This window comes from Lontra canadensis, unplaced genomic scaffold (assembly GCF_010015895.1).
Source record: "Lontra canadensis isolate GAN:19392208 unplaced genomic scaffold, GSC_riverotter_1.0 scaffold6, whole genome shotgun sequence".
NCBI lineage: Eukaryota > Metazoa > Chordata > Mammalia > Carnivora > Mustelidae > Lontra > Lontra canadensis.
Genome location: NW_022631000.1, coordinates 30,182,072 through 30,209,507, shown reverse-complemented (window position 1 = coordinate 30,209,507; position 27,436 = coordinate 30,182,072). Strand labels below are relative to the sequence as shown.

The following is a 27,436-nucleotide window of genomic DNA, read 5'->3' as shown; positions in this document are numbered from 1 at the left end:
AAATGTTGTTGGTATGTTGATAAGGATTGCATTAAATGTGTAGATTGCTTTGGGGAGTATGATCATTCTAATAACATTTGTTCTCCCAAACCCTGAACATAAAATGTCATTCCACTTCTTTGTGTCCTCTTCCATTTCTTCATTAATGTTTTACAATTTTCAGAGTATAGGCCTTTCAGTTCTTTGGTTAGGCTTATTCCTACCTATCTTATTGTTTTTGGTGTAATTGTAAAAGGGATTGTTTTCTTAATTTCTCTTCTGCTTTATTATGGGTGTAGAGTAATGCAACAGATTCCTGTGTACTGATTTTATATCCTGTGACTTTACTGAATTCATTTATCAGTTTTAACAGTTTTGGTGGAGTCTTTCAGGTTCTTTCTATGTAGAATGATGTCATCTGCAAATAGTAAACATTTCACTTCACTTACCAATTTGGATGCCTTTTATTTCTTTTTGTTGTCTGACTGCAACAGTCAGTCAGTGGCTGGGACTTCCAGTACTGTGTTGTATAAAATATTGAGACTGGACATCCATGTCTTGTTCCTGACCTTAGGGAAAGGGCTGTCCATTTTTGCCCACTAAGGATAATGTCGGTTATGGGTTTTCATATATGGCCTAATTACATTTAAGTATGTTCCCTCCAAAACTACTTTGTAGAGGGTTTTTATCATGAATGCATGTTGTACTTTGTCAAATGCTTTTTCACATCTATTGAAATGATCATATGGTCTTATCCTTTCTCCTGATGATATAATGTATCATATTGATAGATTTGCAAATATTGAACCACTCTTGAAACCCAGGAGTAAATCCTACTGGATCAGTGTGAGTGATTTTTTTAGTGTATTGTTGGATTTGATTTGCTAGTGTTTTGTTGAGGATTTATGCATCTGTGTTCATCAGAGATACTGGTCTTTAGTTCTCTTTTTTTGTGATGTCTTTATCTGGTTTTAGTATCAGGGTAATGGTGGCCCCATAGAATGAATTTGGAAGTTTTCCTACTTTTTCTATTTTTTGGAGTAGTTTGAAAACAGTAGGTATTTACCCTGCATTAAATGTTTGGTAGAATTCACCTGTGAAGCTATCTATCTGGTTCTGAACTTCTGTTTGTTGGGAGCTTTTAGATTACTGATTCAATTTCTTTGCTGGTTATTGATCTGTTCAAGTTTCCTGTGTCTTCCTGTTTCAGTTTTGGTAGGTTCTATGTTTCTGGGAATTGATCCATTTCTTCTGAGTTGTCTAATTTGTTGGCATATAGTTTTTCTTAATATTCTCTAATAATTGTTTGTATTTCTGTGGTATTGGTGCTTATTTTCTCCTCTCTCATCTGTGATTTTATTTGGGTCCTTTCTCTTTTCCTTTTAATAAGTCTGGCTAGAGGTTTATCAGTTTTATTGATTTTTTGCAAAGAAGAAGCTCCTGGTTTTGTGGTATCTGTACTATTGTTTTTTTTGTTTTGTTTTTTTTTTTTTTTTAGTTCCTATATCATTTATTTCTGTTCTAATCTTTGTTATTTCCTTTCTACCGCTGGTTTTCAGCTTTGCTTGTTGTCCTTTTTGTAGCTCCTTTAGTTGTAATATTAGGTTGTTTATATGAGATTTTTCTTATTGAATTATGACTGTATTGCTATAAACTTTCCTCTCAGAACTGTGTCTGCTACATCCCAAAGGTTTTAGACCATTGTGTTTTCACTTTCATCTGTTTCCATGTACTTATTTATTTCTTGATTTCCTGACCCACTCATTGTTCAGTAGCATGTTATTTGACCTCCCTGTATTTGTGCTCATCCTAGATTTTTTCTTGTGGTTGACCTCTAGTTTCATAGGGTTGTGGCCAGAAAAGGTACATTGTATGATTCAGTCTTTGTATTTGCTGAGGCTGATTTTATGGCCTGATACATATTCTGTTTTGGAGAATCTTTCATGTGCATTTGAAAAGAATTTGTATTCTGCTATTGAAGGAGGAGAATGTTCTAAATATATCTGTTAAGTCCATCTGGTCCAGTGTGTCATTCAAAGCCACTGTTTCCTTGTTGATTTTCTGTTTAGATCATCTGTCCATTGATGTAAATGCAGTGTTAAAGTACCTACTATTATTGTATTGTTTTGGATCCATTCCTTCGTTATTAACTGTTTTATGTATTTGGGTGCTCCCATGTTGGGTGCATAAATATTTACAATTGTTATATGTCCATGTTGGATTGTTGCCATTATTATTATATAGGATTCTTCTCTGTCTCTTGTTACAGTCTTTTTTATTTTTAAGATTTTATTTATTTATTTGACAGAGAGAGACACAGTGAGAGAGGGAATACAAGCAGGGGGAGTGGGAGAGGGAGAAGCAGGAAACCTGATGTGGGGCTCCATCCCAGGACTCCGGGATCATGACCTGAGCCAAAGGCAGACGCTTAATGACTAAGCCACCCAGGTACCCCTACAGTCTTTGTTTTAAAGCCTATTTTGTCTGATATAAGTATTGCTACTCCGGATTTCTTTCTTTCTTTTTTTTTTTTTTTTTTTTAAAGATTTTCATTACTTATTTACAGAGAGTGAGAGAGCACAAGCAGGGAGAGCAGGCGAGGGAGAAGCAGGCGGTCCATGGAGCAGGGAGCCTGATATAAGGTTTGATCCCAGGACCCCAGGATCATAACCTGAGCCAACAGCAGACACTTAACAACTGAGCCACCCAGGGGCCCCTCCAGACTTTTGACAGTCATTTGCATGATTAATGGTCTTCATCCCCTCACTTGCAATCTGCAGCTGTTTTTAGGTCTAAAATGAATCTCTTGTAGGTGGCATATACTGGGTCTTTTTTTTTCTTTTTTTAATCTATTCTGTCACCCAGTATCTTCTGATTAGTGTTCAGTCCATTTACATTAAAATAATTATTGAGAGATATGTATTTATTGCCATTTTATTACTTGTTATGTGGTTGTTTCTGAAAATTTTCTCTAATCCTTTCTTTCATGATTTGCTCGTTTTCTTTAGTGAGATTTTTGGATTTCTATTGATTCTTTGCATATGTATGTATTAGTGGTATTTTGATTTGTGATTACTATTAGATTTGTATATAACATATTCTACATATAGTAGTCTGTATTAAGTTGGTGATCTTTTAAGTCTGAACCCATTCTTTATTCCTCTGGTCCCCGTGTTTTAGGTATATGATAGCATACTTTATAGCCTTTTATTTTGTGAGTTCTTTGACTGGTTTTTAATATAAATATTCATTTTTACTGCATTTTTGCTTCCTACCTTCATACTGTCATTTTTGGTCTTTCCTTTCCACTCAAAGCATTCCCTTTAATATTTCTTGCAAAACTAGTTTAATGCTCATGAACTTCTTTAGTTTTTGTTGGGGAAACTATCTCTCCTTCTATTATGAAAGATAGCCTTGCTGGACAGAGCATTCTTGGCTACAGGTTTTTCCTATTCAGCACTTTGAATACATGCTATTCCTTTCTAGCTTAGAAGGTTTCTGCTTAAAAATCTGCTGATAGCCTTATTGAGGTGGGTGGGGGGCTTTGTATGTAACTGTCTTCTTTTGCTGCTTTTAAATTTTTTTTATCAATATATTTTTCCATTTTAATAAAAGTACATCTTCATGTGGATTTGCTCTTGTTGATTTAGTTGGGGGTTCTCTCTGCTTCCTAGGTCTGGATATCTGTTTCCTTCCTGAGATTAGGGAAGTTTTCAGCTATTATTTCTTTAAATAAACTCTCTGCCCTCATTTCTCTATTCTTCTTCTGGGACTCATAATACAAATGTTATTGCATTTGATGAGTCACTGAGTTCCCTAAGTTTATTTTTGTTTTGCATAATTCTTGCTACTCTCTTTTGTTTAGCTCAATTACTTCCTATTACTCTGTCTTCTAGGTCATTAATTTGTTCCTCTGCTTCTTCCAGTGTGCTGTTCATTCTATCAAGTGTGTTTCTCATTTTGTTTACTGAGTCCTTTCTCTGTACTATGTTATTCCTTATCTCTGTGTTAATGGTGTCACTGATGTCCTCCACCTTTTTCTTCAGTGCAATGAGAATCCTTATGAACATTGCTTTAAATTCTCCATCAGGCATGTTACTTGTATCTGTTTTACTTAGAACTCTGGCAGTGTCCTTGTCCTGTTATTTCATTTGGGACAAATTCCTTTTTCTTTTAATGTTGTCTAAGTCTCTGTGCCTGTTTCTCTGTGTTAAGAAAGTCAGCTATATCTCCTGTTATTGAGGGTAATGGCTTTATGAAGAAGAGTTCCTGTAGTGCACTGCAATGTAGTGCCACCTGTCTCCCAGGGCCTGGACCCGCCAGGATTATCTCCAGTGTGTACTGCATGAGCTCTGCTATTATATCACGGCTGCTTTATCCTTCAGGCCAGTTGACTGCAGAGGCTCTCTGTTATTGGCAGTGTTTGGTCCCTGGCCTAAATGTGGTGTGTTTTAGGGGCATCTGGGTGGCTCAGTGGGTTAAAGCCTCTGCCTTTGGCTCAGGTCATGATCCCAGGGTCCTGGGATCGAGCCCCGTGTCGGGCTCTCTGCTCGGTGGGGAGCCTGCTTCCACCTCTCTCTCTCTCTGCCTGCCTCTCGGCCTGCTTGTGGTCTCTCTCTGTCAGATAAATAAATAAAATCTTTAAAAAAAAGATGTGGTGTGTTTTAACTAAGTGTGCTCTGGTTTGCTTGTGAAATGAGACCTGTTGCCACTGCCACCAGAACTGAATGTACACAAAACTCTCAGGTCAACAGACATGGTGTTAGCATGGGTTTGGGCTGATCTTCTAAGGGAGGCAGCCTACTGCACTGGGACAGAGGCAAGCTTGACTGGGAAGGACAGTTCTGGAGCTTAGGTAGGTGGGGCTTGGTGTAAGCAAGTTAGGTGTGAGTTTTGGTGCTTCACTGGCACTTGGCCCTGTGCTTATACTGAGGTGCAGGGAAGGGAAAGAGAGCCTGCCAGTTCCTTTGTTCCTGGAGGAGTCTCTCTGAACAGTGCACCTCTAGGATATGCACCTGTAGTTGCTCCCCAAGCATCTTCAGATCGCTATTTCTACAGCATATGTCTGCAGGCTCTTTGCCCTGCCTTCTTTCCAAGTGAAGCTTCAGTGCCCTCCAATCTCTCCCAGAGCTGAGCATAACAACCCTTAAAACTCCAGGTTTAAAGCCCTGCTGTTTGCAAGAACTCACAAAATTCGGGCCCTTTCACTTTGCAGGCCAATTGCTATGGCATTTATTTTCCCCATGCATCCCCTTGTGTGTTAGTCTGTCTTTTGCCCTTCTCCATGACTGCAGCTCCCCACCACAGCAGCCACAATCCATTTCTCTCCCAAGCTGCATCTCTCTACTTTCTACCTTTAGTTGTAGAGTTTGTTCTTCCAGTCTTCAGATGAATTTCTGGGGGTTTTAAGATGATTTTATAGTTATCAAGTTGTATGTGTGGATGAGGAGAGCCTAGGGTCCTCCTACTCCACTGCCATCTCCCTCTCACACCTAAATAAATTAAAAAATTTTAAGAGGATATACTATACCAGGGAGATTATAACTATAAGCAAGATCATTTCCAATGTTTCGAGTGCACTTCTGAGCCATGGTCCGCAGGACTCAAATGAATCAAAATCAAGTAGTTCAAATAACCCCCACTGAAGGAGTTTCCTTTTTATGCCAAATGGCCTAGTCAGTGATTTTATGTAACTAAGTTTCAACTTTCCCCAGAATTGTTCATTTAGATGGAGCAGGTGGTGTTGGCCATAGCACAAATATCTCCTTGCTCAGCTGAAAGATAGTCAAGGGCTATCCTATCACCAAGAACTATGTGGGCCAGAGAGCCTAAGAATCTTTGTTGAGCAGGTCTTACTGATGGGATCTGCAATATCTTCGGTAGTTAAAAAGAAGTTCCTGATCATATCTTTGTTTTCACTCCTAACCAGGCAAGTATGGCCCCGAATCATGAATGCCTCCTGGTAGGTCTTTTCTAACTCAGTGATATAAATACAGGAGAGCTGATTGATGAAGTATCTTAGTTGTCTACGGACAGTTAGGAGCACAGATAACCTAGAAGGCATTGCCCAGTTGTGTGCCAGCCATCTAGACATTTTTAGGCTCAAGAAGAATTATAACCATCACAGACAAAGACAAATCCTATTGGCACACAGACCATTACCATTAGGGAGGTATTATTAACGGATTTGTTCACAAGGACTGCTGCATTTACTGGTTCAAGCCAAGGGCCAGTCAGGTTTTTCAATGCATATAAGAAGAGAAACCCTAAACCTGAAATAGAGTGTTGTTCTAAATGTCTTGCAAAGATGGTGTTGCTGGTAAGTTCTCTTGGTGAGAACAGAGATCATCTAGATAATCATGGGAATATGGGGGTGCAAATGTACTAAGATTAACACAGGTATTTGTGTTTGATGGGCAAGTACAGTTTTTGCTGGAGAAAGGTAAAAAGGCACTGGATATTCTGGACATCAAAGTTGAACTTGGTAAGAGATTTCTAAGGGGGTAGGAGGGGCTGATGATTATAGTCTGCAATGACATTGGATGTAGAAGAACTGCCTATAAGGAGCACCAGGAGACCTCTAGCATCATGGACAGATAAAAATCTTTGACAAAACCAGCAGTCTGAAAGGTTATTGCCCTTAGCAATGGCCTGGGAGATATGGATGATAGCATTATCTTTCCAGGAAAGCCAGAGTGAAGACAAGGAGGAGGAGGAGAAGGGTTTCTTGTTAAAGTATGAGATTTTGACCTGTCATTTGGGGCAGAAGCCATCTACCTCAATATCAGCTACCTCTCTTCCTTATCAGTTTGATTCAGAGGTCTCCAGCAACTATACAGGACCAGATGTCAGGTGGAGCTTTCTTTAGCTGTGAGTAAGATGTACATCCAATCCCATGTAGTTTTGCAGCAATGCCAGGTCAGAAGCACTTGATAAGGTCCCTTTCAGTGAAGCTTGAGGACTATCTTCTGATAATGTTTCCAAAATAATCACCAGACTCCAATATGGCACTAACATCCAAATATTTTAGTTTTTCTGTAACAACAAGCCAAAAGTAGATAAACCTGTTTAGTAGTTAATGTTTCATTTTTTAAAATCTTATCAGGAAGTGATCTAGATATTTAGTGAGTTTACCCTCACTCACTTAGCAAAACTTTAAGTTTTCAAAGTACCAAAAAGATTTGGAAAACTTTTAAAACTTATTGTCTCTTCTATTTGTACTTGACAATTGTATCTAGATTACTCATGAAAAGATCATGAGACATCAAAGAATATCAACCATTATTCTAAGTAATTTTTACTGAAACACACAAGAGATATAACATGAATTAAGTAAATTCAACAGTATAAAAGTGAAGATTATCTGTATTATATTCAAAGTTTAATAACTCTATAAAGATATGCCTGTTTTAATTAAGCCAACAAACTTAAACTTGATCATCCCAGATCAAGTGAATTTGAAAAACATTTGAATTAGTTTCTATTATATTTGACAATATAATTCATATAAACATTTAATTTTCTCTAAGCTAATTCAGCAGAGCTCTTATACACATTAATTTTAGCAATACCATCTGGAGGTAGAAAATACCACATATCTACAACACACATATATGACACACATGAACACAGAAACAGATGTAGAGAAGTTACACCTTCTGTTTTTAAATTACTGCCATGAAACAGGTACAAAACTCATTCATTACAAAGGTTGAATCTAAATTTATTTCTCTAGTAGATGGAATAAGTTAAACTGATTTGATAATAAAGTTATTAAATCTTTTCAAATATCTTGCCCAGTGTCACCTGGAACAAATAGTAAATATTTCTGGCAGTGTTAAACTCCTGAGCTTTTGTCAAAGACGGTGTAAAAGATACTATCTTCACTAGAGTGAAGTGAGTCTCTCCCAAAGATAGACAAAGAAAGAACTAACAACCTATGTTTTCCAGACAATCAGAAAGCCAAGCCAGCTTCTTAGGATACAAATAAAAAAAGGACAAGGATGGGCCAATGTGAAATTTTGTTTCTCTTGACTGGGCTCAGAAAGTAATCGATTTACAAAAACTCTTGAGAATCCTCTCTAGGTTTAAGACATTCTTTAACTATGGCCTTTGATCAAGGAGTGAACGATAATCTGAAAAGAATTGCCTATATTCTTGGATGGTCTTATTTTAAAAAGGTAACTGTTTAATAGTCTCTTCAGAATGGATATATCAGTATTACAGTCTTGTAGGTACATTTTCTCTCTCTCTCTTTTTAAGATTTATTTATTTATTTGAGATACAGAGTGAGCAGGGGCAGGGGCAGAGGAAGAGGGCAAGCAGACTCCCCAATGAGCAGGGAATCAGATGCAGGGCTTGATCCTAGGACCCTGAGATCATGACTTGAGCTAAAGGCAGACACTCAACTGATTCAGCCACCAAGGCATCCTCTCTTTAACTTCTCATTAACATTTTGCAATGAATCTTTCAATGAAACTGTTTTGGAATTTTGAAATCTTTTGGAGGCTTCCAAATGACAGTTGAAATAGGCATCCCTTTCTGTTTATTTGGGAACCCTTGCTTCCAAGTGCACTTCATAAATTACGTACAACTGGAACATTAATTGGAACATTCCCCTAATGACCAGTGTTTTGATGGCTGTACAGTATTCCATTGTATATATATACCACATTTTCTTTATCCATTCATCTGTTGATGGACATCTAGGTTCTTTCCATAGTTTGGCTATTGTGGAATTAAGAAGAAAAATTCCATTACTTTTTATTTTTCAAGTATTATATATTATTACAGTTTTTAATATATTTTTAATTCAGTATAATTAATATGCAGTATTACATTTCAGGTGTATAATATAGTGATTGAACAATTCTATACACTACTCAGTGTTCATCATAAGTGTATTCTTAATCCCCTTCACCTTTTTCACCCATCCCTACCCCCCAACCTCCACAATGATAACCATCAGTTTTCTATAGTTAAGAGTTTGTTTTAGGTTTGTCTTTTTTTCTTTGGTTTCTTAAGTGCCATGTGTGAGTGAAATTGTATGGTATTTGCTTTCTCTGACTAATTTCACTTTGTGTGTGTGTGTGATATATAAATATCTCCATTCATTTAGTGATAGAAACCTGGGTTGTTCCCATATCTTGGCTATTGAAAATAGTGCTGCAATAAACATAGGGGGATGCATATATGGTTTTGAGTTAGTGTTTTTGTATTTTTTTGGGTAAATACTCAGTAGTGCAATTACTGGAACATAGCGTAGTTTTAAATTTTTTTCAGGAACTTCTATGTTTTCCACAGTGGCTGCACCACTTTTTCCCACTGACAGTACACAAGGATGCCTTTTTTCCCACATCCTTGCCAACACGTGTTATTTGTTGTGGTTTTGATGGTAGCCATTCCTGGCAGTTGTGAAGTGATACCTCATTGTGGTTTTGATTTGCATTTCCCTGATGAGTGATGTTGAGCATCTTTTCATATGTCTGTTGACCATCTTTTCATGTGTCTGTTGGCCATTTTTATGTCTTTTTTGGAGAAATGTCCTCTGCCCATTTTTAATTGGATTATTTTGGGGGGGGTGCTGAGTTATAGAAGTTCTTTATATTTATTTGGATATTAACTATTTATCAGATATGTCATTTGTAAGCATCTTCTCCCATTCTGTAGGTTGTCTTTTAGTTTTGTTGATAGTTTACTTTGCTGTGCAGAAGCTCCTTATTTTGATATAGTCCCAATAATTCATCTTTGCTTTTGTTTCCTTTGCCTCAGGAGACATATCTAGAAAAATGTTGTTATGGTTAATGTCAGAGAAATTACTGCCTGTGCTCTCTTCTAGTTTTGTTACAGTTCCAGGTCTCATTTAGGTCTTTAATTCATTTTGAGTTTGTTTTTATATATGGTATAATTAAATGATCCGGTTTCCCCAACACCATTTGTTGAAAAGACTTTTTACCTTATATATTCTTGCCTCCTTTGTCATAGAATAATTGACCATATAAACATGGGTTTATTTCTGGGTTCTCTATTTTGTTCTGTTGACCTATGTGTCTACTTTTTTATGCCAGTACCATATTGTTTTGATTACAATTTTATAGTATATCTTGAAATTTGGGATTATTATACCTCCAGTTTTGTTTTTCTTTTTCAAGATTGCTTTGCCTATTCAGGGTCTTTTGTGGTTCCATTCAAATTACAGAATTATATGTTATAGTTCTGTGAAAAATGCTGTTAGTATTTTGATAAGGACTGCATTAAATTTATAGGTTGCTTTGGGTAGTATAGACATCTTAACAATATTTTTTCTTCCAACCCATAAGCATGGAGTATCTTTCCATTTCTTTGTGTCCCCTTCAATTTCTTTTATTGGTCTTTTGTAGTTTCTAGAGTACAGGACTTTCACTTCCTTGGTTAGGTTTATGTGTAGGTATTTTGTTATTTTAAGTGCAATTATAAATTGGATTGTTGTCTTAATTTCTCTTTCTGCTATTTCATTATCAGTGTATAGAAATGCAACAGATTCCATATGTGAATTTTGTAACCCACAGCTTTATGAAATTACTTATCATGACATCTGCAAATAGTGAAAATTTCACTTCTGCCTTACCAATTTGGATGCCTTTTATTTCTTGTCTGATTGCTGTGGCTAGGATTTCTAGTACTATGTTGAATAAAAGTCGTGAGAGTGGACATCCTTGTCCTGTTCCTGATCTAGGGGAAAAGCTGTTTTTCCCCATTAAGCATGGTGTTAGCTTTGGGTTTTTCATAGATGGCCTTTTTATGTTGAGGGTTTTTGTCAGAAATGGATGTTGTACTTTATCGATGCTTTTTCTATATCTATTGAAATAATCATATAGTTTTTGTCCTTTCTCTTGTTGATGTCATGTATCAGGTTGCTTGACCAGCAAATATTGAACTAGACTTGTATCCCAGGAATAAATCTCACTTGATCATGGCTAATTTTTTTTAAACTGTATTGTTGGATTCAGTTTGCCAATTATTTGTTGAGGATATTTTGCATCTATGTTCATTAGAGTATTGGCTTATAGTTCTATTTTTTTGTAGTATATCTATCTGGTTTTGGGATAAGGCCTCATAGAATGAATTTGGGAGCTTTCCTTTCTCTTCTATTTTTTGAAATAGTTGTTTTTGGTAAAGTTAAACTGTGAAGCCATCTGGTCCTAAACTTCAATTTATTTGGATTTTTTTGATTACTAATTCAATCTCATTGCTAATGGCAATAAAACAGATTAATCAGTCTTTTCAAATTTTCTCTTTCTGGGAGTATTGGGAGGTTAAATGTTTCTAGGAATCCTCCATTTTTTTCTAGGTTGTCCAATTTGTTGGCAAAAAAATTTTCATACTCATAATCTTTTATATTTCTATGGTGGTGTTTCTCCTCTTTCATTTCCGATTTTATTTGAATCCGTTTTTTTTTTTTTTTTTTGAGTCCAGCTAAAGCTTTGTTAATTTTGTCGATCTTTTCAAAGAAGTGGCTCCTGGTTTCATTTATCTGTTCTAGTTAATGGGTTTTTTTTGTTTGTTTTCTAAGTTTCTATTTCATTTATTTCTGCTCAAATCTTTATTATTTCCTTCCTTTTGTCTATAGATTCAGGGTATGGATCTTCTTTTTCTAGCTCCTTTAGTTGTAATGTTAGATTGTTTAAGATTTTTCTTGTTTCTTGAGGTAGGCCTGTATTGCTATAAATTTTCTCTCTTAGAACAGCTTTTGCTTCATCCCAAAGATTTTGGGCTATTGTGTTTCATTTTCATTTGTGTCCATGTATTTTTTTATTTCTCTTTGATTTCTTGGTTGACCCATTCTTTGTTGAGTAGCATGTTCTTTAAACTCTGTGAATTCGTGTTCTTTCCAGATGTTTTCCTTACAATTGATTTCTAGTTTCATAGTGTTGTAGTTAGAAAAGATGAGTGGTATTACTTCAGTCTTTTTTGAGACTTGTTTTGTGGCCTATTGTGATCTTCTCTGGAGAATGTTCCATGTGCACTTGAAAAGATTATGTGTTCCACTCTTTTTGAATGGAATATTCTGAATTTCTGTTGGATCCATCTGGCCCAATGTGTCATTCAAAGCCACTGTTCCTTTGTTGATTTTCTCTTGGGATGATCTATCCATTGATGTAAACGGAGTCCTAAAGTCCCCTACAATGATTGTATTACTATTGATGACTTCCTTTATGTTTGTTATTAGCTGCTTTATGAATTTGATTGCTCCGATGTTGGGCGCATAAATATTTAGCATTATTGAATTTTCTTCCTGGATTGTTCTTTTTATGATTACATAGTGTCTTGTTAGTACTAACAAGTAACTCTCTTGTTAGTTTTTGTCTTAGTCTATTTTATCTATATAAGTATTGCCACCTTCACTTTCTTTTCCATTTTCATGATTAAGGTTTTCCCAACCCTTCATTTTCAAACTGCATGTGTTTTAAGTCTGAAATAAGTCTCTGTAGGCAGCATATAGTTGGGTGTTGCTTTTTTTATCCATCCTGTCACCTTGTCTTCTGATTAGAGCATTTAGTCCATTTACATTCAAAATAATTACCAACTGGTATGTTCTAATTGCCATTTTGTTACTTGTTTTTTGAGTTTCTGCAGGTCACTTTTCTTGTCTTGTGGTTTGATGGATTTCTTTAGTGATGTGCTTGGATTCCTTTTTCCTTATTTTTTTGTGTACCTATTAATGATTTTTTATTTGTGGTTACCACTAAGTTTGTATATAGCATCTTATGTATATAACAGTCTATATTATGTTGATGGTTGTTTAGTGCTGTTAAACTTCTAGATTCAAGCTTAAATTTTTACTTCCCTACATTTTAGGAATGTGGTATCAGACTTTACATCCTTTTATGATTCCTTCAGCTGATTTTTATAGATTTATTTTATTGGTTTTTGTGTGCTTTAATCTCCATACTGCCTTTATAAGTAACTGATTTGCTACTTTTATTATGTTTAAATGTGTTTGTGAAGTTTTTTCCTTTCCTATTTTTCTTACTCCTGTTTATGGTCTTTCCTTTCCATTCAAAGAATCTCCTTTAACATTTCTATTTTTTTTTTTTAATTTGAGAAAAATAGGTATTAACTCTTTAAATGTTTGGTAGAGAATGCACTTATGATGCCATCCTGTCCTACACTTTTTCTTGTTGGAATTTTTAAATTATTACTGATTCGATTTCATTACCAGTAATCTATTTCTTGATTATGACCTGAGGTGAAGGCAGTCACTTAATAGACTGAGCCACCCAGGTGCCCCAAAAATGCTAATTCAAAAAGATATACATACCCCTATGTTTACTGCAATGTTATTTAAAATAGCCGAGATTGGGAAACAACTCAGGTGCCTCCTGACAGATGAATGGATAAAGATGCAGTATGTATAAATACAATGGATTATTATTCAACCATAAAAAAAGGAATGAGATCTTGCCAATTGCAACAACACAGATGGACTGAGAAGGCACTGTACTAAATGAAACAAATCAGAAAAAGACAAATACAGGCACCTGGGTGGTTCAGTCGTTAAGTGTCTGCCTTCAGCTCAGGTCATGATCCCAGTCCTAGGATCGAGCTCTGTATTGGGCTTCCTGCTCAGCAGGAAGCCTTCTTCTCCCTCTCCCACTCCTCCTGCTTGTGTTCCCTCTCTGTGTCTCTCTCTGTCAAATAAATAAAATCTAAAAAAAAACCAAAAAATACAATTTCACTTATATGTAAAATCTAAAAAACAAAACAAATTAAGAAAAAAAAGGACTCTTAAATACAGAGAACTGGTAGTTGCCAGAGGAAATGGGTATATGGAGATGGGGAAATGGATAAAAAAGGATTAAGTGGTACAAACTTCCAGTTATAAGTAAGCCATGGAGATAAAAATTATAGCAAATTATGGTCTGTAATATCATAATAACACTGTATGGTAACTACACATCATGGTCAGCACTGAGTAATGTAAGAAATTGTTGAATCAATGTTATATACCTTAAACTAATATAACATTCTATATTTGGCTTTAATAAAATATAATTATTCATAGGTAGTTATCATTTTGTTGTTTTATAGTTCTCTGTTTTTCTTAATCTCTTCCCTTGTAATTTGGTGACTTTTTGTAATGTTATGTTTGTGTCCCTTCTTTTCATTTTTTGCAAAACTATAAAGGTATTTGGTTTATGGTTAATATGAGGTTCATATATGACATAAAATTCTATGTAACACTCTACTTTAAGTTGAAGATCATTTAAGTTCAAGGATGTTCTAAAAGCACTACATTTTTACCACCACTACCCACAATGTTTCATGTTTTGAGGTCCTATTTTGTATCTTATTATTTAGTGAATCCACTGACTAGTAATTGTAAGTCTAGATGATTTTACTACTTTTGTAAACTTCATATTAGATACGTAGGTGGTTGATCCATACCTTTTTTTTATTTTTTGACAGAGATCACAAGTAGGAAGAGAGAGAGGAAGGGAAGCAGGCTCCCTGCTGAGCAGAGAGCCCGATGCGGGGCTCGATCCCAGGACCCTGGGATCACAAACTGAGCCAAAGGCAGAGGCATTTTTTTTTTTTTAAGATTTTATTTATTTATTTGACAGACAGAGATCACAAGTAGGCAGAGAGGCAGGCAGAGAGGCGGGGGGGAGGCAGGATCCCCGCTGAGCAGAGACCCCGATGCGGAGCTCGATCCCAGGACCCTGGGATCATGACCTGAGCTGAAGGCAGAAGCTTTAACCCACCTGAGCCACCCAGGCGTCCCGATCCATACCTATATTATAGGTTTACTTTTATTAGCGAGATCATTTCTTTTATAATTTTATCTTTTCTATTTATGGCCTTTTCTTTCCCACTTAAATTAGTTCCTTTAACATTTCTTGTAAGGCTGGTTTGTTGTTGAAGTCCTTTAGGTTTTACTTGTCTGGGAAACTCCTTATCTCTCTTCAATTCTGAGTGACAGTCTTGCTTGGAAGAGAATTCTTGTGATTTTTTTTTTTCCCTTTCAACACTTTGAATATATCCTGTCATTCCCTTCTCACCTGTAAATTTCCAGCTGAAAAATCAGTTGTGATAGTCATATGGGGATTTCCTTATATCTAACTTGTTGTCTTCCAGTTCTTTTAAGATTCTCTCTTTAACTGTTGATACTTTGATTATAAAGTCTTAGTGTGGGTCTCCTTGGGCTCATCTTCTTTACAACTGTGTGACTCTTGGACATAGATGTCTGTTTCATTCATTAGGTTAGGGAGTTTTTAGCCATTACTACTTCAAATGGATTTTCTGTGCCTTTTTCTCTCTCTCTTCCTTCCAGGAGTCCTACAATGGAAATGTTAGTATGTCTGATGTTGTCCCAGAGATCCCTTAAACTCTATTTAGTCTTTAATTCTCTTTTTTCTTTTTTCTGTTCTGATAGAGTGATTTCCACTGCTGTCCTCCATATCCTTGATTCATTCCTCTGTATTTTCTAATCTGCTCTCTGTTACCTCTAGTATATTTTTTTGTTATTCTTCAGCCCTGATTGGTTCCTTTTTATATTTTCTATTTCATAATTGAGATTCTCAATGTGTTGATTCGGTCTTCTGAGTTTGGTGAGCATCTTTATGGCCATTATTCTGAATTATTTTTCAGGTAGATTATTTCATTTGGAACATATTCCTCTGTAGCTTCATTTTATCCCTCATTGTGTGTTAGGTAGATCAGTTACATTACCCAGTCTTGAAGGAGTGGCTTTATGTAGGTGTCCTGTGGGGTCCAATAGCACAAACTCCTGTGATGCATCCAACTGAGGTGCCCCAGGGGTTTCCCTGGTGTGGATTGTGTGCCCCCTCCTGTTGTGGTTTGTATGCACTGGTGGGTGGCTGGCCATGAGGCCTGATTGTGACTGCTGAGGGCACTCTCGTGAATGGGGTTCAAAATGGGGGGGCGGTTTACTTGGGGAGAAATTGCTCCCACCTGAACTGGGCCAGTGACATAGAATGGGAGCAAAGAGAAATGCTGTCTACCTTAACTTCTGTTCCCAAAGAATGTTACAGCATGTCCCTGCCCCTCTGGCACATGCTGTAAAATTAATCTCCTCTATGTGTAACCTAGGCATTGGTCAAACTGCTGCCTCTGCCCTGACACTAGGATCAAGGGAGATTACAGGCACACTTTTTTTTAAGAGCAGAGTCTCAGTTTTTTAAGAGCAGAGTCTCAGTTTCTTATTACCTTTCCAGACATAAGCCCCACTGGTTTTCAAAGTCAGATGTTATGTCTTCCCAGTTCAGGACCCCTGGACTCAAGAGTCCAATCCAATGTGGGGTTTGAGCCCCTGGTTCCTCAAGGAGGGCCTCCATGACTGTGACACAACCCCCTACCCCTTATGGGTCATCACACTGGGATTGTGGATTCCTAGCTAAACCACATTTTTGCCCTTTTCCCATTATGATATGGCTTTTCCTTTATATCCTTCATTGTGTAAAATCATTTCTGCAAGTCTTCAATTTGTTCTCAGAGATAGTTGTTTTATAAACAGTTGTAGTTCTGGTTTGTCCATGGAAGGAAGTAAGCTCAGAATCTTCCTCTTCTACCATCTTAACCCCCAAGACACATCTGATTTCTAGTCCAAAGCTCCTCATAAAATAGATACAGCATAATAAAATAAGTTCAGCAATATCTGTATAAAAGATAAAATGCCAGTGTTCATAGAGCATTCTGACATCATACCAGGTTCCTATAATGCAAAAGGATTCAGTCTGGGCATGTGATTCCTTTAGTATGGCTTAATCAGACATTGGCTAATAATTCTACAACAGGGATGGGTATTGAAAAGATTAGGCAAATTCAAAAAGGAAAAATATAAGCAAGACACAGAAGGCTATATACTGTATGACTCCATTTACGTTAACTGTCCGGAATATGCAAATCCACAGAAATAAAGTAAATTTGTGGTTTTCTACAGCTAGGCAGAAAGTGGGGAACGACTGCCAATGGTAGCAGTTTTGATTTGGGGGTGCTGAAAGCATTCTAAATTTAGTGGAGACGGTTGCACTGCTGTTCATGTACTAAAAACCACTTAAAGTATACTTTAAAGAGGTGAATTTTATGGCCTGTGAGTTATATCTCAATAACACTGTTATAAATGTGACAGACAAATTCAATATATCGCTTTCTTATGAAAAATCCATGTTTAAGAAACCTTAAATTTACTTGAAATATCAATTTTTAAAAACTTATTATAAAATTTTTCAATCACATACAAAAGTAAAAAGAATAGTATAATAAATCCCAAAATATCATCATCCGGGTTCAGTAGTTACCAAGACATAACAGATCGCTTCACTTGTACTATTACTCAGTACTTGTTTTATTTCATTGCATTGTTTTGAAAGAAATAAGATATCTTAATGTTTTATCTACAGGCACTTCATATATGTATCAAGGTTAAGGAATCTTTAAAAAATAACCACAAGGGACGCCTGGGTGGCTCAGTTGGTTAAGCAACTGACTTCGGCTCAGGTCATGATCCCAGCGTCCTGGGATCGAGTCCCACATCAGGCTCCTTGCTCGGCGGGGAGCCTGCTTCTCCCTCTGCCTGCCATTCTGTCTGCCTGTGCTCGCTCTCTCCCCCTCTCTCTCTGACAAATAAATAAAATCTTTATTAAAAAAAAAACACAAAGTTAATCTATAAATTTTAGCAATAACTCCTTAATATTATCATGAGTATTCTAATTTCCCTGATACTCTCATATTTAATTGGCAACTAATTTGTTTGAATTAGGATTCAAATAGATACACATGTTGTTTTGGATTAATTCTAACATGTTTTATTACTGACACATTTTTCCCTTTTGTGAAAATTCCTTGGACAAACTAAGTGTTTTTTGTTTGTTTATTCTTAGGTATTAAAAATGAGCTATAACAAAATTCGAACACTTCAGAAAGATACTTTTTATGGCCTCAGGAGCTTGACACGGTTGCATATGGACCACAACAATATTGAGTTTATAAACCCAGAGGTTTTTTATGGACTCACATTTCTCCGACTGGTGCACTTGGAAGGAAATCAGCTCACTAAGCTCCATCCAGATACATTTGTCTCTTTGAAATACCTCCAGATATTTAAAACATCTTTTATTAAGTACCTATACTTGTCTGATAACTTCCTGAGCTCCCTCCCTCAAGAGATGATTTCCAGTATGCCTGATTTGGAAAGCCTTTATCTTCATGGGAACCCATGGACTTGTGATTGCCATTTAAAATGGTTGTCTGACTGGATACAGGAAAAACCAGGTATATATGTATGCTATTTATTTCTTTGTCCTAAGTAGAGGAAACCTGCCTGGACATTTTTACCAGGAAGTGGGGAGGCCAAGATTATTTAGCTGGAGAGAAAATGGACACTAAATAATAACTTAGTGGTAATGAATTCTCTTTAATGAATTATTTGTGTGGTGTTTCAGGTCAGTTATCCAGTCATCACTTCTGGCAAAATTAGGAAAAAGGAGTGTTACATTTTTTTACTTACCACGAGCCATAAAATCCCTTCCTTTTTCTTATTTTCCTTTCAGTCATTCAGTCAATACACATTTTTTTGGAGTTCTAGTCAAGATCTTGTGCTTGGTGATAGAACTGTCAAGAGCACTGTCTCTGCTCTAACCATGCCTCTGGTATGTTACAGATAAGCAAACAGATAACAGATTGTGAAATGTGCTTTGATGGGGGAAGTAAAATTTGTCATGAAGAAGGCAAGATGTATTCAGTCAACAAGTATCTATTATAAACCTACTATGAACAAGAGATCACAACACAGGGATCTAAAAGTGAACAAGATAGCCCCATAATGGAGCTTACATTCTTGCAGCGGAGGGGGGACAGAAATGAATAAACAATTAAATGCACTATTAACTGTTGAAATCTGATTAAATAATTAAGTCTTTAAGAAAATGACTGAAAGGAACATATTGATTTTGTCATCAAAGGGAAAAATATTGATTTTCCACACTTTGGAAACAGTGACGGGGGGAGAGATTGTTGTGTGGGGAGAGAGAGATCGAAAGCAGGGAGCAGTCCACTCTTGGAGAAGTCTGGCCTGAGGTAAGGGATGGAGGGAGTGTGCAGCCAGATGGAAATGTGTAATCACACAGGATTCTTCAAGCATGAGAGAGACTTGAACATGTTCAAGGTGAGAAGAGATTAAGGCAGAGAAGGTGACAACACTTCAAAGGGGCAGATCATCCACTGAACCGGTCCCCTGAGAAGATTGGAGGGCAAGAGATCCAGACATAGGTGGAAGGATTTTCCTTAGGAGAAAGAGAAGTAGATGGGCATAGAGGCAGGGGAATTGCTGGGTCTGGTACAAAAGACAAAGGAAGCTATTATCAAATGGCTTTTCACCCCTATGAAGGTCCAAAAGAGGTGACTAGGGGAGGGTCCTAGGACAGGGTCAAGACCAAAAGCTTGGGAAAAGTGTAAAAGGTTTGAAGTTGCTGCCATCTTATTTATAAGTGTGTGCGTGTCTGTGTGTAGTCAGTTAATTAGTTAAAAAGCAAATCAGAGAACATTAACTGAACTTTGAGAATTATTTTAGGGCAATAGACACCACCTTACCTCTCCAAGAGCAAATATTTTAGGCAAATATGCTAAACACATAAAAAGACAATAAGTCTAGGGACACCTGGGTGGGTCGGCCGGTTAAGTGGCTGCCTTCAGCTCAGGTCATAATCCCAGGGTCCTGGGATGGAGCACCGTATTGGGTCCCCTGCTCAGCAGAGAGCCTCCCTCTCCCTCTGCCTGCCACTTTGCCTACCTGTGCTCTCTCTGTCAAATAAATAAATAAAATCTTAAAAAAAAAGACAATAAGGCTATAAATGAACAACATCGAAATACTTTATTGAAGATTTAGTTCCATAGGAAATTAGAGTCAGCAAAAATTTACTTCTACCTTGATTAAAAAGGAGGGAAATTGGACTGGGTCATAAAAGATACATCAAAGGGAGAAGAAGGAATATAAGAGCTAGCAGGGAGTTAACGTGTACTGAGTTTGGGGTTGACATTGTGCTAGATGTTTTCCATTTAATCCTCACAATAATCCTCCATTTACAGATGAAGAAACTGAGGCTGAGGAAATTTAGACTACTACTAAATTTAGACTACTCACTTAGACCCTTTATGCTTCAATCTTCTCACCTGTAACATAGGGATAATAATAAGTGGAAAGTATATTACATACAAATTGCTTAGCACAACATAGGGCTCAAAGCAAGCTCTAAGTGTGAAGTGTTATCATCATTTTCATTGCGACCTACCCAGGTCACACAGCTAGAACACAGAAAAGCAGAAATTCAAAAATCAAAACCTTTCTTTAAAATGCATTTGGGGTGGAGAAACCGCTTTGTACATGAAGACAGAACAAGCTGCAGGAAGAGGGTAAAGAAGAGCCCAATTGCCTGGCATAGGTTCAGGGTGTTCGGAAATCCACCGTAGCGAGAACTGAACACCCAGCTGTGATGACTGTATTAATCCTAGCGGCCAAAGAGATTTTACAGTGAAAGCTTGGAACACAGAGATGCTTTTGGGGGATGGTCAGTTTATGAGCAGCAGACCAGACGGACAGGAGTGGGAAGAAACAAGAGCCCAAGGATGAAGTGCTTGAGAAGGTATGTGTGAAGAATGACAGATTGAACTACGAGGACAGACTGAGCCACATCTGCATGTAGCTTCACAGACCCCAAAAGGACTGAGTGGGGGGCTGGTCAATACTTTCAAATGCCAGGGAGAGATAAAGGAGAATGAGGAAGAAATACTGGGTTTTCATGTGGTTGCTACCTGGAGTACGGGGGGAGAATGGTGAGCACATGAGGAAAGTTTATCTGAGAAACGTAGCAGTAGGAGGTGGGGGAGGGCAGGGGGGTGATGCCCACCGGGAAAGAACTACACACACCAGAGAGAAAATGATTGTGTATTCAGTTCCTACAAGGTATCAAAGCTACCTGCCATTTTGCTAATTATATGTTCTGATAATAAAATCAGGCTACTGTATATTGTTAGCAGCTAACATTTTAAGTAGAATATGCCATGATTCTAAGATACCTGTTTATTTTATATACTAAGGAATTTTTTTTTAAAGTCCAAGAATTAAAATTGGGATAAAAAAAAGTTAAAGAATTGGCCAATTACAGCCCTCTACAAGGCTTTTTTTTCCCCTAAAGATGAGTTATTTAACAGAGAGAGAGAGAGAGAGAGGGTGAAGCAGGCTCCCCGCTGAGCAGAGAGCCCGATGTGGAGCTCGATCCCAGGACCCTGAGATCATGACCTGAGCTGAAGGCAGAGGCTTAACCCACTGAGCCACCCAGGTGCCCCTCTACAAGGCTTTTGTAAATAGAGTTTTATTGGAAAACAGTCATGCCTAGTTCTGTGGCTGCTTTGTTGCTACAATGGTATAGTCCAGTTGTTATGTCAGAAACCCATAGTCCACGAACCTAAAATCTTTACTATCTGGCCCTCTACATAAAAAATTTTCTGATCTTGGCCTGCAGAACAAAGCCTGAGCTCCTTAGCCTAGTTTAGCCTAGCCGCCTTTCCTTCCTTTCCAATTCTTAGCACTCCCTGCCATCATCCCAGACACACTCTTCACTGTTTTCCTATCTCATCCCTGTGGCCTTCCTGCCTGGAGCACTTCCTTTCTTTTCTGTGGGATGGGCTCCCAGACAGCCTGCAGACTCTGCTCAGCACTCACTCTTTCTGGGAAACCTGGTGCTCTTCCACTCACCCCATCTGTATTTGAATACAGTTGATCACCAACACAGTTGAAAATCTATGTATAACTTGAATCCCCCAAAACTTAACCACCAATCATCTACTGTTGAATGAAAGCCTTACTGATAACATATGGCCAATCAACTCATTTTTTTATATTTTTATATGTATTTTATATTGTATTCTTATAATAAAGCTAGAGAAAATGTTTCTGAGAAAATCATAAGGGAAGTACACTTACTGTACTGTATTTATTGATACTGTAAATTTATACCATGTGCTTATAAGAAATTGTTTCAGTACCTACATTAATAATGTCTTATATAAAACACTATAGATATTATGTTTCACTAATGCTAGACATCAGAAATGAAAAGACAATGTCAAAAAGAAATTCACCTTTATTTCATATCCATGCATTGATAATGAAGCAACAATATGATTGTTTTGTGGTAGCCTAGCCTATACACTAAGGAATGTATCATTATAAAACTTCTATGGTATACAGTGTTAGTCTTATTCATAATACAAGACTGGAAACTTTTTTTCAAACCCCTTTCCTGTGTTGATAGGCTGATAATGCAGCTTCTCCAATTGTAAGAGAGAGGCATATGTATGCCAGTGTAATCCTTTGAAAGAAAAGTTATAAGACAGTAAGTAAGCTAACACATTAATTTTATGTTAAATATCACTCACGGCATGCCTATGTAAGGAAATGCTGTCCACTTCCATACAAGTCTTGCACTGATATTCTACATAATGAAAACTGAGGCACTAGTACAAAAGCAGCTCACACAGTTCTTACTATACCATTATTGGGTTTTCCCACAAAACATGCACGATAGATAAGTTTATTAACTCTACAGCATTGTAATTATTTACTGTTCATTATGAGGGAGTAGGACATCATTAGGTCTTCATCCCCATCATCATCATCCCCTCATCAAGGAGGCATTGGTCTTGCTGTCCAAAAAGCAGAGGGGGTGGGAGGAGAAGCGGGAGAGGCATGTATACTCAGTGTAACTTTACAGTAATACCTCGTCATTTCTGTCAGACTTTTTCCTCTGTTATTTTTCTAAAAATGTTTCTATATAGGACCAATCTTTCTTTCACCATTTGCTTTAGTTTCAGTGCCCATTGTACAGAATAGTCAATATCCTAAAGCAAGTCAAAAGCAGTCTTGAATTAATAGGAACCCTTCTGCCAGGCTGTCAAAGGTCAGTTTGGTTTTTGGCACTGCTTTTTCTGAGTCTTCTCCCTTGTCATTAGGCACTGGTTTGGAAGCATTACTCTCTATCAAGTCATCTTCTGTTAATCTCTCTGGTGTGGTGTCTATTAGCTCTTGAATTTCTCTAAGATCCATATCTTGAAGCCCTTCACCACCACCTCCCTGAACCACTCCTCCACCCCCTTGTGCTTTTATTTTTTCCTCTTTTTTCCATATCTAGAGTCTTTTATGATTTCCTTGGTTGGCTCTGGGGTAAATCTTTTGAAGCCATGCACACCATCTGGACATGGTTTTCTCCAGCAGGAATTTACCATTTCAGACTTGATGGCGTCCATGGCTTTTCCTATAACAACAATGGCATCTTCGATGGTGTAATCCTTCTAGATTTTCATGATGTTCTATCAGGGGTTCTCTTCCATAGAATTAATAATCCTTTCCATAGAATATTATGTTTTATAAGCCTTAATGATCCCCTTAGGACCTCCTGAATTAGAGAACGAATTAGAAATATATTTGGGGGCAAGTAAGCCACTTTGATGCTTTTGGTGTTGAACTCATAGGGTTCTGGGTGGCCAGGGGCATTGCTCAACATTAAAAGAACTTTACAAAGCAGTCCCTTACTGGCAAGGTACTTCCTGGCTTCAGGAACAAAGAATCAATGGAACCAATTTAGAAAAAATATTCTCATCATCCAGGCTCTTTGGCTGTACAACCAAAAGACAGGCAACTAGTGTTTATCTCTTCCCTTCAAGGCTTGGGGGTTAGCAGCATTAGAGAGAAGGGAAGTCCTAATGATGAACCCAGCTGCATTTGCATGCAACAGTAAAGTTAGCCTATCCCTTCCTGCCTTATTCCAGGTGCTTCCTTCTCTTCCTTACTAATACATGTCTTTTGTGGCTCCCCACCACCCGCCCCAGAATAGGGCACTTTCATCTACATTAAAAACTTGTTCAGGCAGATATCGTTTCTCTTCAATGATTTTTGTGATGGTGTCTGGAAACTCATCTGCTCGCTCTTGGATGGTGGAAGCTGCTTCTCCTGTTATCTTGATATATTTTAAGCCAAATCTCTTTCTAAAATTATCAAACCATCCTTTGCTGGCATTTAATTCTCCAGGTTTAGATCCTTCTCCTTTCTTTTGCTCTAAGTTTCATATAATGACTTTGCTTTTCTCTTGAATCATATGAGTGTCTACAGAGATGCCGTTCTTTAGCAATCCTGTACCCACATAAAAGCTGTATTTCTCAACATAAGATAAAAAGGCATTTTTACAAAAACTGCAAGGTTTTCACACCTGCTGGTATAGCTGCACTGACAGTTTCAGGAATTTCCTTTTCTTTTCTTGCAAAGGCCCTTATGCTGGATTCATTGATGTTAAAGTGGCAGGTAACCGAAGCTTTTTCTTTTTCTTGTAATGTCTTGTAATGTCATAACTTTTCTCTGCTTCTTGGGAGCACTTCCAGCATCACTAGAGGAGCTCTGGGCCCAATGGTATTATTCAAGTTTTGTGATACTACACTACACATGATGGAAAAATACATGAGAACCATGGAGATCACTTTTTACTGCAGTACACAATTTATTGGAGAGATGAATTACTCTCACAGAGTTGATTAGTGTCACATAGCATTTTTAAATGGATACTCACAATACCTGAGCTTACCTCAATAGCAAAATTATACTAGTACAGTATGTACTACAGTTAATTTTAGACAGTTATGATTTAATATTGTAGCTTTGCATATGCTTTCCTTAACATAGTTCTTTCAGTGTGCATATAAGTTTTGATAAATTTTAACTTTTGGGGGCACCTGGGTGGCACAGTGGGTTAAAGCCTCTGCCATCAGCTCAGGTCATGATCCCGGGGTCCTGGGATCGAGCCCCACATCAGGCTCTCTGCTCAGCAGGAAGCCTGCTTCCCCCTCTCTCTCTGCCTGCCTCTCTGCCTGTGATCTCTGTCAAATAAATAAAATCTTTAAAAAAAATTTTTTTAACTTTCTTAATAATGGACTTAAGTGTGTACAATTTTTGATAAATTTTAACTTTTTATAATGGATTTGTGCACATTTTATGCATTCATGACATACTTTAACATTTCTAGGTTATGTGGCTTTTCTGTAAGGTTTTTCAAATTCTTACAAATCTCCAAAAAAATTTTCCAGTATATTTATTGAAGAAATTCATATATAAGTGGACCCACACAGTTCAAACCTGTGTCGTTCAAGGGCCACCTATCATCATTTCACAACTTTCGGTTTACCCACAATTCCATTCTTGAATGAACCACATTTTATTGTATTTATTAGTATTAAAAGTCTTTTGCCTTTCCTATTCTATATCAGATTTATTTACATATAGCTCCTAGAATGTGCCTAGAACATAATGGGTACCCAATTAGCCATTTTGATGGTGAATACAAAGGAGTCCATCACCCACCTATATAATCTTAATATATCCACAACCTGTTTATGCATATATATATTGTTTGTGTGTATACACATAAACACACACATATAATTAGTGAAACCCATTAGGGCTAACATCTTCCAGTCATGTTTAAATAATTACATGTTTTCCTTTTTACTGAAATGCCTTAATGATAATCCTACAAGAATCATGAATGAGTCATGTCAACTTCTGCTTGGACATTTTTTTCCACCCATTCCAAGAGATGTGACAGTTCCTCATGTTTTCAGTTGCCTCATATGGAACGTGTTAGGCAATCCTTTTGCACATATTTCAGTAGTCCAGCGTAACATAGCTTCATCTACTTGTGGGTATATTGGCTGCTTAGGTTTCACAAAGGTCGTTGTCTTGTTTCTCTATAAAATAAGGATTTGTGGCTCTTTTTTGAAAAACATTTGCTTTACTAATATTAAATTTATGTCTATCTTCTCTGTTTTCAGCCTTTCTACCCACCTAATAACTTCTTGTTTTAGTGCCAAAGCATAATACGCACATTTTATTTTTATTTTCTAACGATTTTATTTTAGAGAGAGAGCGAGAGAGCAGGGGGAGGGGCAGAGGGAGAGAATCTCAATTAGGCTCTGTGTTGAGCAAAGATCCTGAATCAGGACTTGATCTCATGACCCTGAGATCAGGACTTGAGCTGAAACCAAGAGCCGAACACCTAACCAACTGAACAACCCAGGTGCCCCTTAATAAAAACATTTTAAGTGGCAAACTTAATATATGTAGTACCAACAGTGCACGTAACTCAGTTAAGGAGAAAACAATGTGAATAGCTAAGATAGTGTTCTCTGTGCAGTAGTGGAAGCCTTATCAAGACTGATAGCTGGTCAGCTGGTATTGTAAAACACCTTCAATTTTAAGAAACACCTCAAGTTATAAGTTAAAATGTGGCAAAAATGTGACTTTAGAATTTGTCTTGCCTGTCCACCTTCATCCCTCCCTCTAAACTTTTGTGAGCATCCATTGGCTGGTGCTGGGGATATACAGTAACTAGACAGGTCATTCCAATAGTGGATGGGTAAAGAGTAGGATAGGAGAAGTGAAAGATATAAGGGGAACATAAAACAGAAAGCCCACCCAGAAGTGGTGTTGTGACTGGGTTCTGAAGGATGTAAGCAGTTAGACATTGATGGAAGAGGGTGTGTCAGACGGCAAATGATGGGAAGTGGAAGGAAGAGCATATTCCAGAGTCTAATAAGGCATGGCAGGTTGAGGAATGGGAAGCATGTCTGTATGACTAAAAGATTGATGGAGGAAATGAAAGTTACATGATAAGATCTGCATCTGAAGTAAAATACCTGATGTTCAGGTATTTTAACTAACTCTGCTAACTCTGTGTCTAGGGGCTAGCAATAGTAAGCATACCAAGATGTGAGTATAATTGATGAGGTTCAATTAAGCCAGAAGTCTGCCATGTTCTTTGCATTGTCAGGATCTGAACCCAGGGTGCTGATGAGCAGGTTAAGGGTTATGGCTGGTTGGGAAGTGGATGACTAAGAAGAGCCTCTTACAAGAACTCAAAGGTTTTCAGGTTTGCCAGGTATCTTCTCTGCATGGGTTTAGATTTTAAAGTTTACTAAAGAATGCTGAGCCAGATGTATGTAGCCCCACCCGTCATACTGGAGTACATAGGCCATCCCTGTTGTTACAAATGGCACAATCTCCTCCTTTGTGTGTGTGTGTGTGTGTCTAATATTCCAATATATATAAATACCACATCTTCCTTACCCATTCCTCTGTTGATACTTAGGTTTCTTCCAAATCTTGGCTATTGTAAGTGATGCTGCAATAAACACGAGGGTGCATGTATCCTTTCAGATTAGTATTTTTGTATTCTTTGGGTAAATACCCAGTAGTGCAATTATTAGATCATATGGTAATTGTTTAATTTTTTGAGGAACCTCCATACTGTTTTCCATGGTGGCTGCACCAGTTTGCATTCCCACCAAGAGTGCATGAGGATTCCTTTTTCTCCATATCCTTGCCAACACTTGTTATTTCTTATCTTTTTTATTTTAG

At 37.4% G+C, this 27,436-nt stretch overlaps 1 protein-coding gene across 1 annotated transcript in view; it reads left to right on the top strand.

The window, feature by feature from the left end:
- IGSF10 (immunoglobulin superfamily member 10) overlaps positions 1-27,436 on the top strand; it is a 47,505-nt gene that overhangs the window by 6,589 nt on the left and 13,480 nt on the right. The window contains exon 5 of the mRNA XM_032852513.1: positions 17,862-18,252. Coding sequence (XP_032708404.1) covers positions 17,862-18,252 — 391 coding nt within the window. The remainder of the gene's footprint in view (positions 1-17,861; positions 18,253-27,436) is intronic.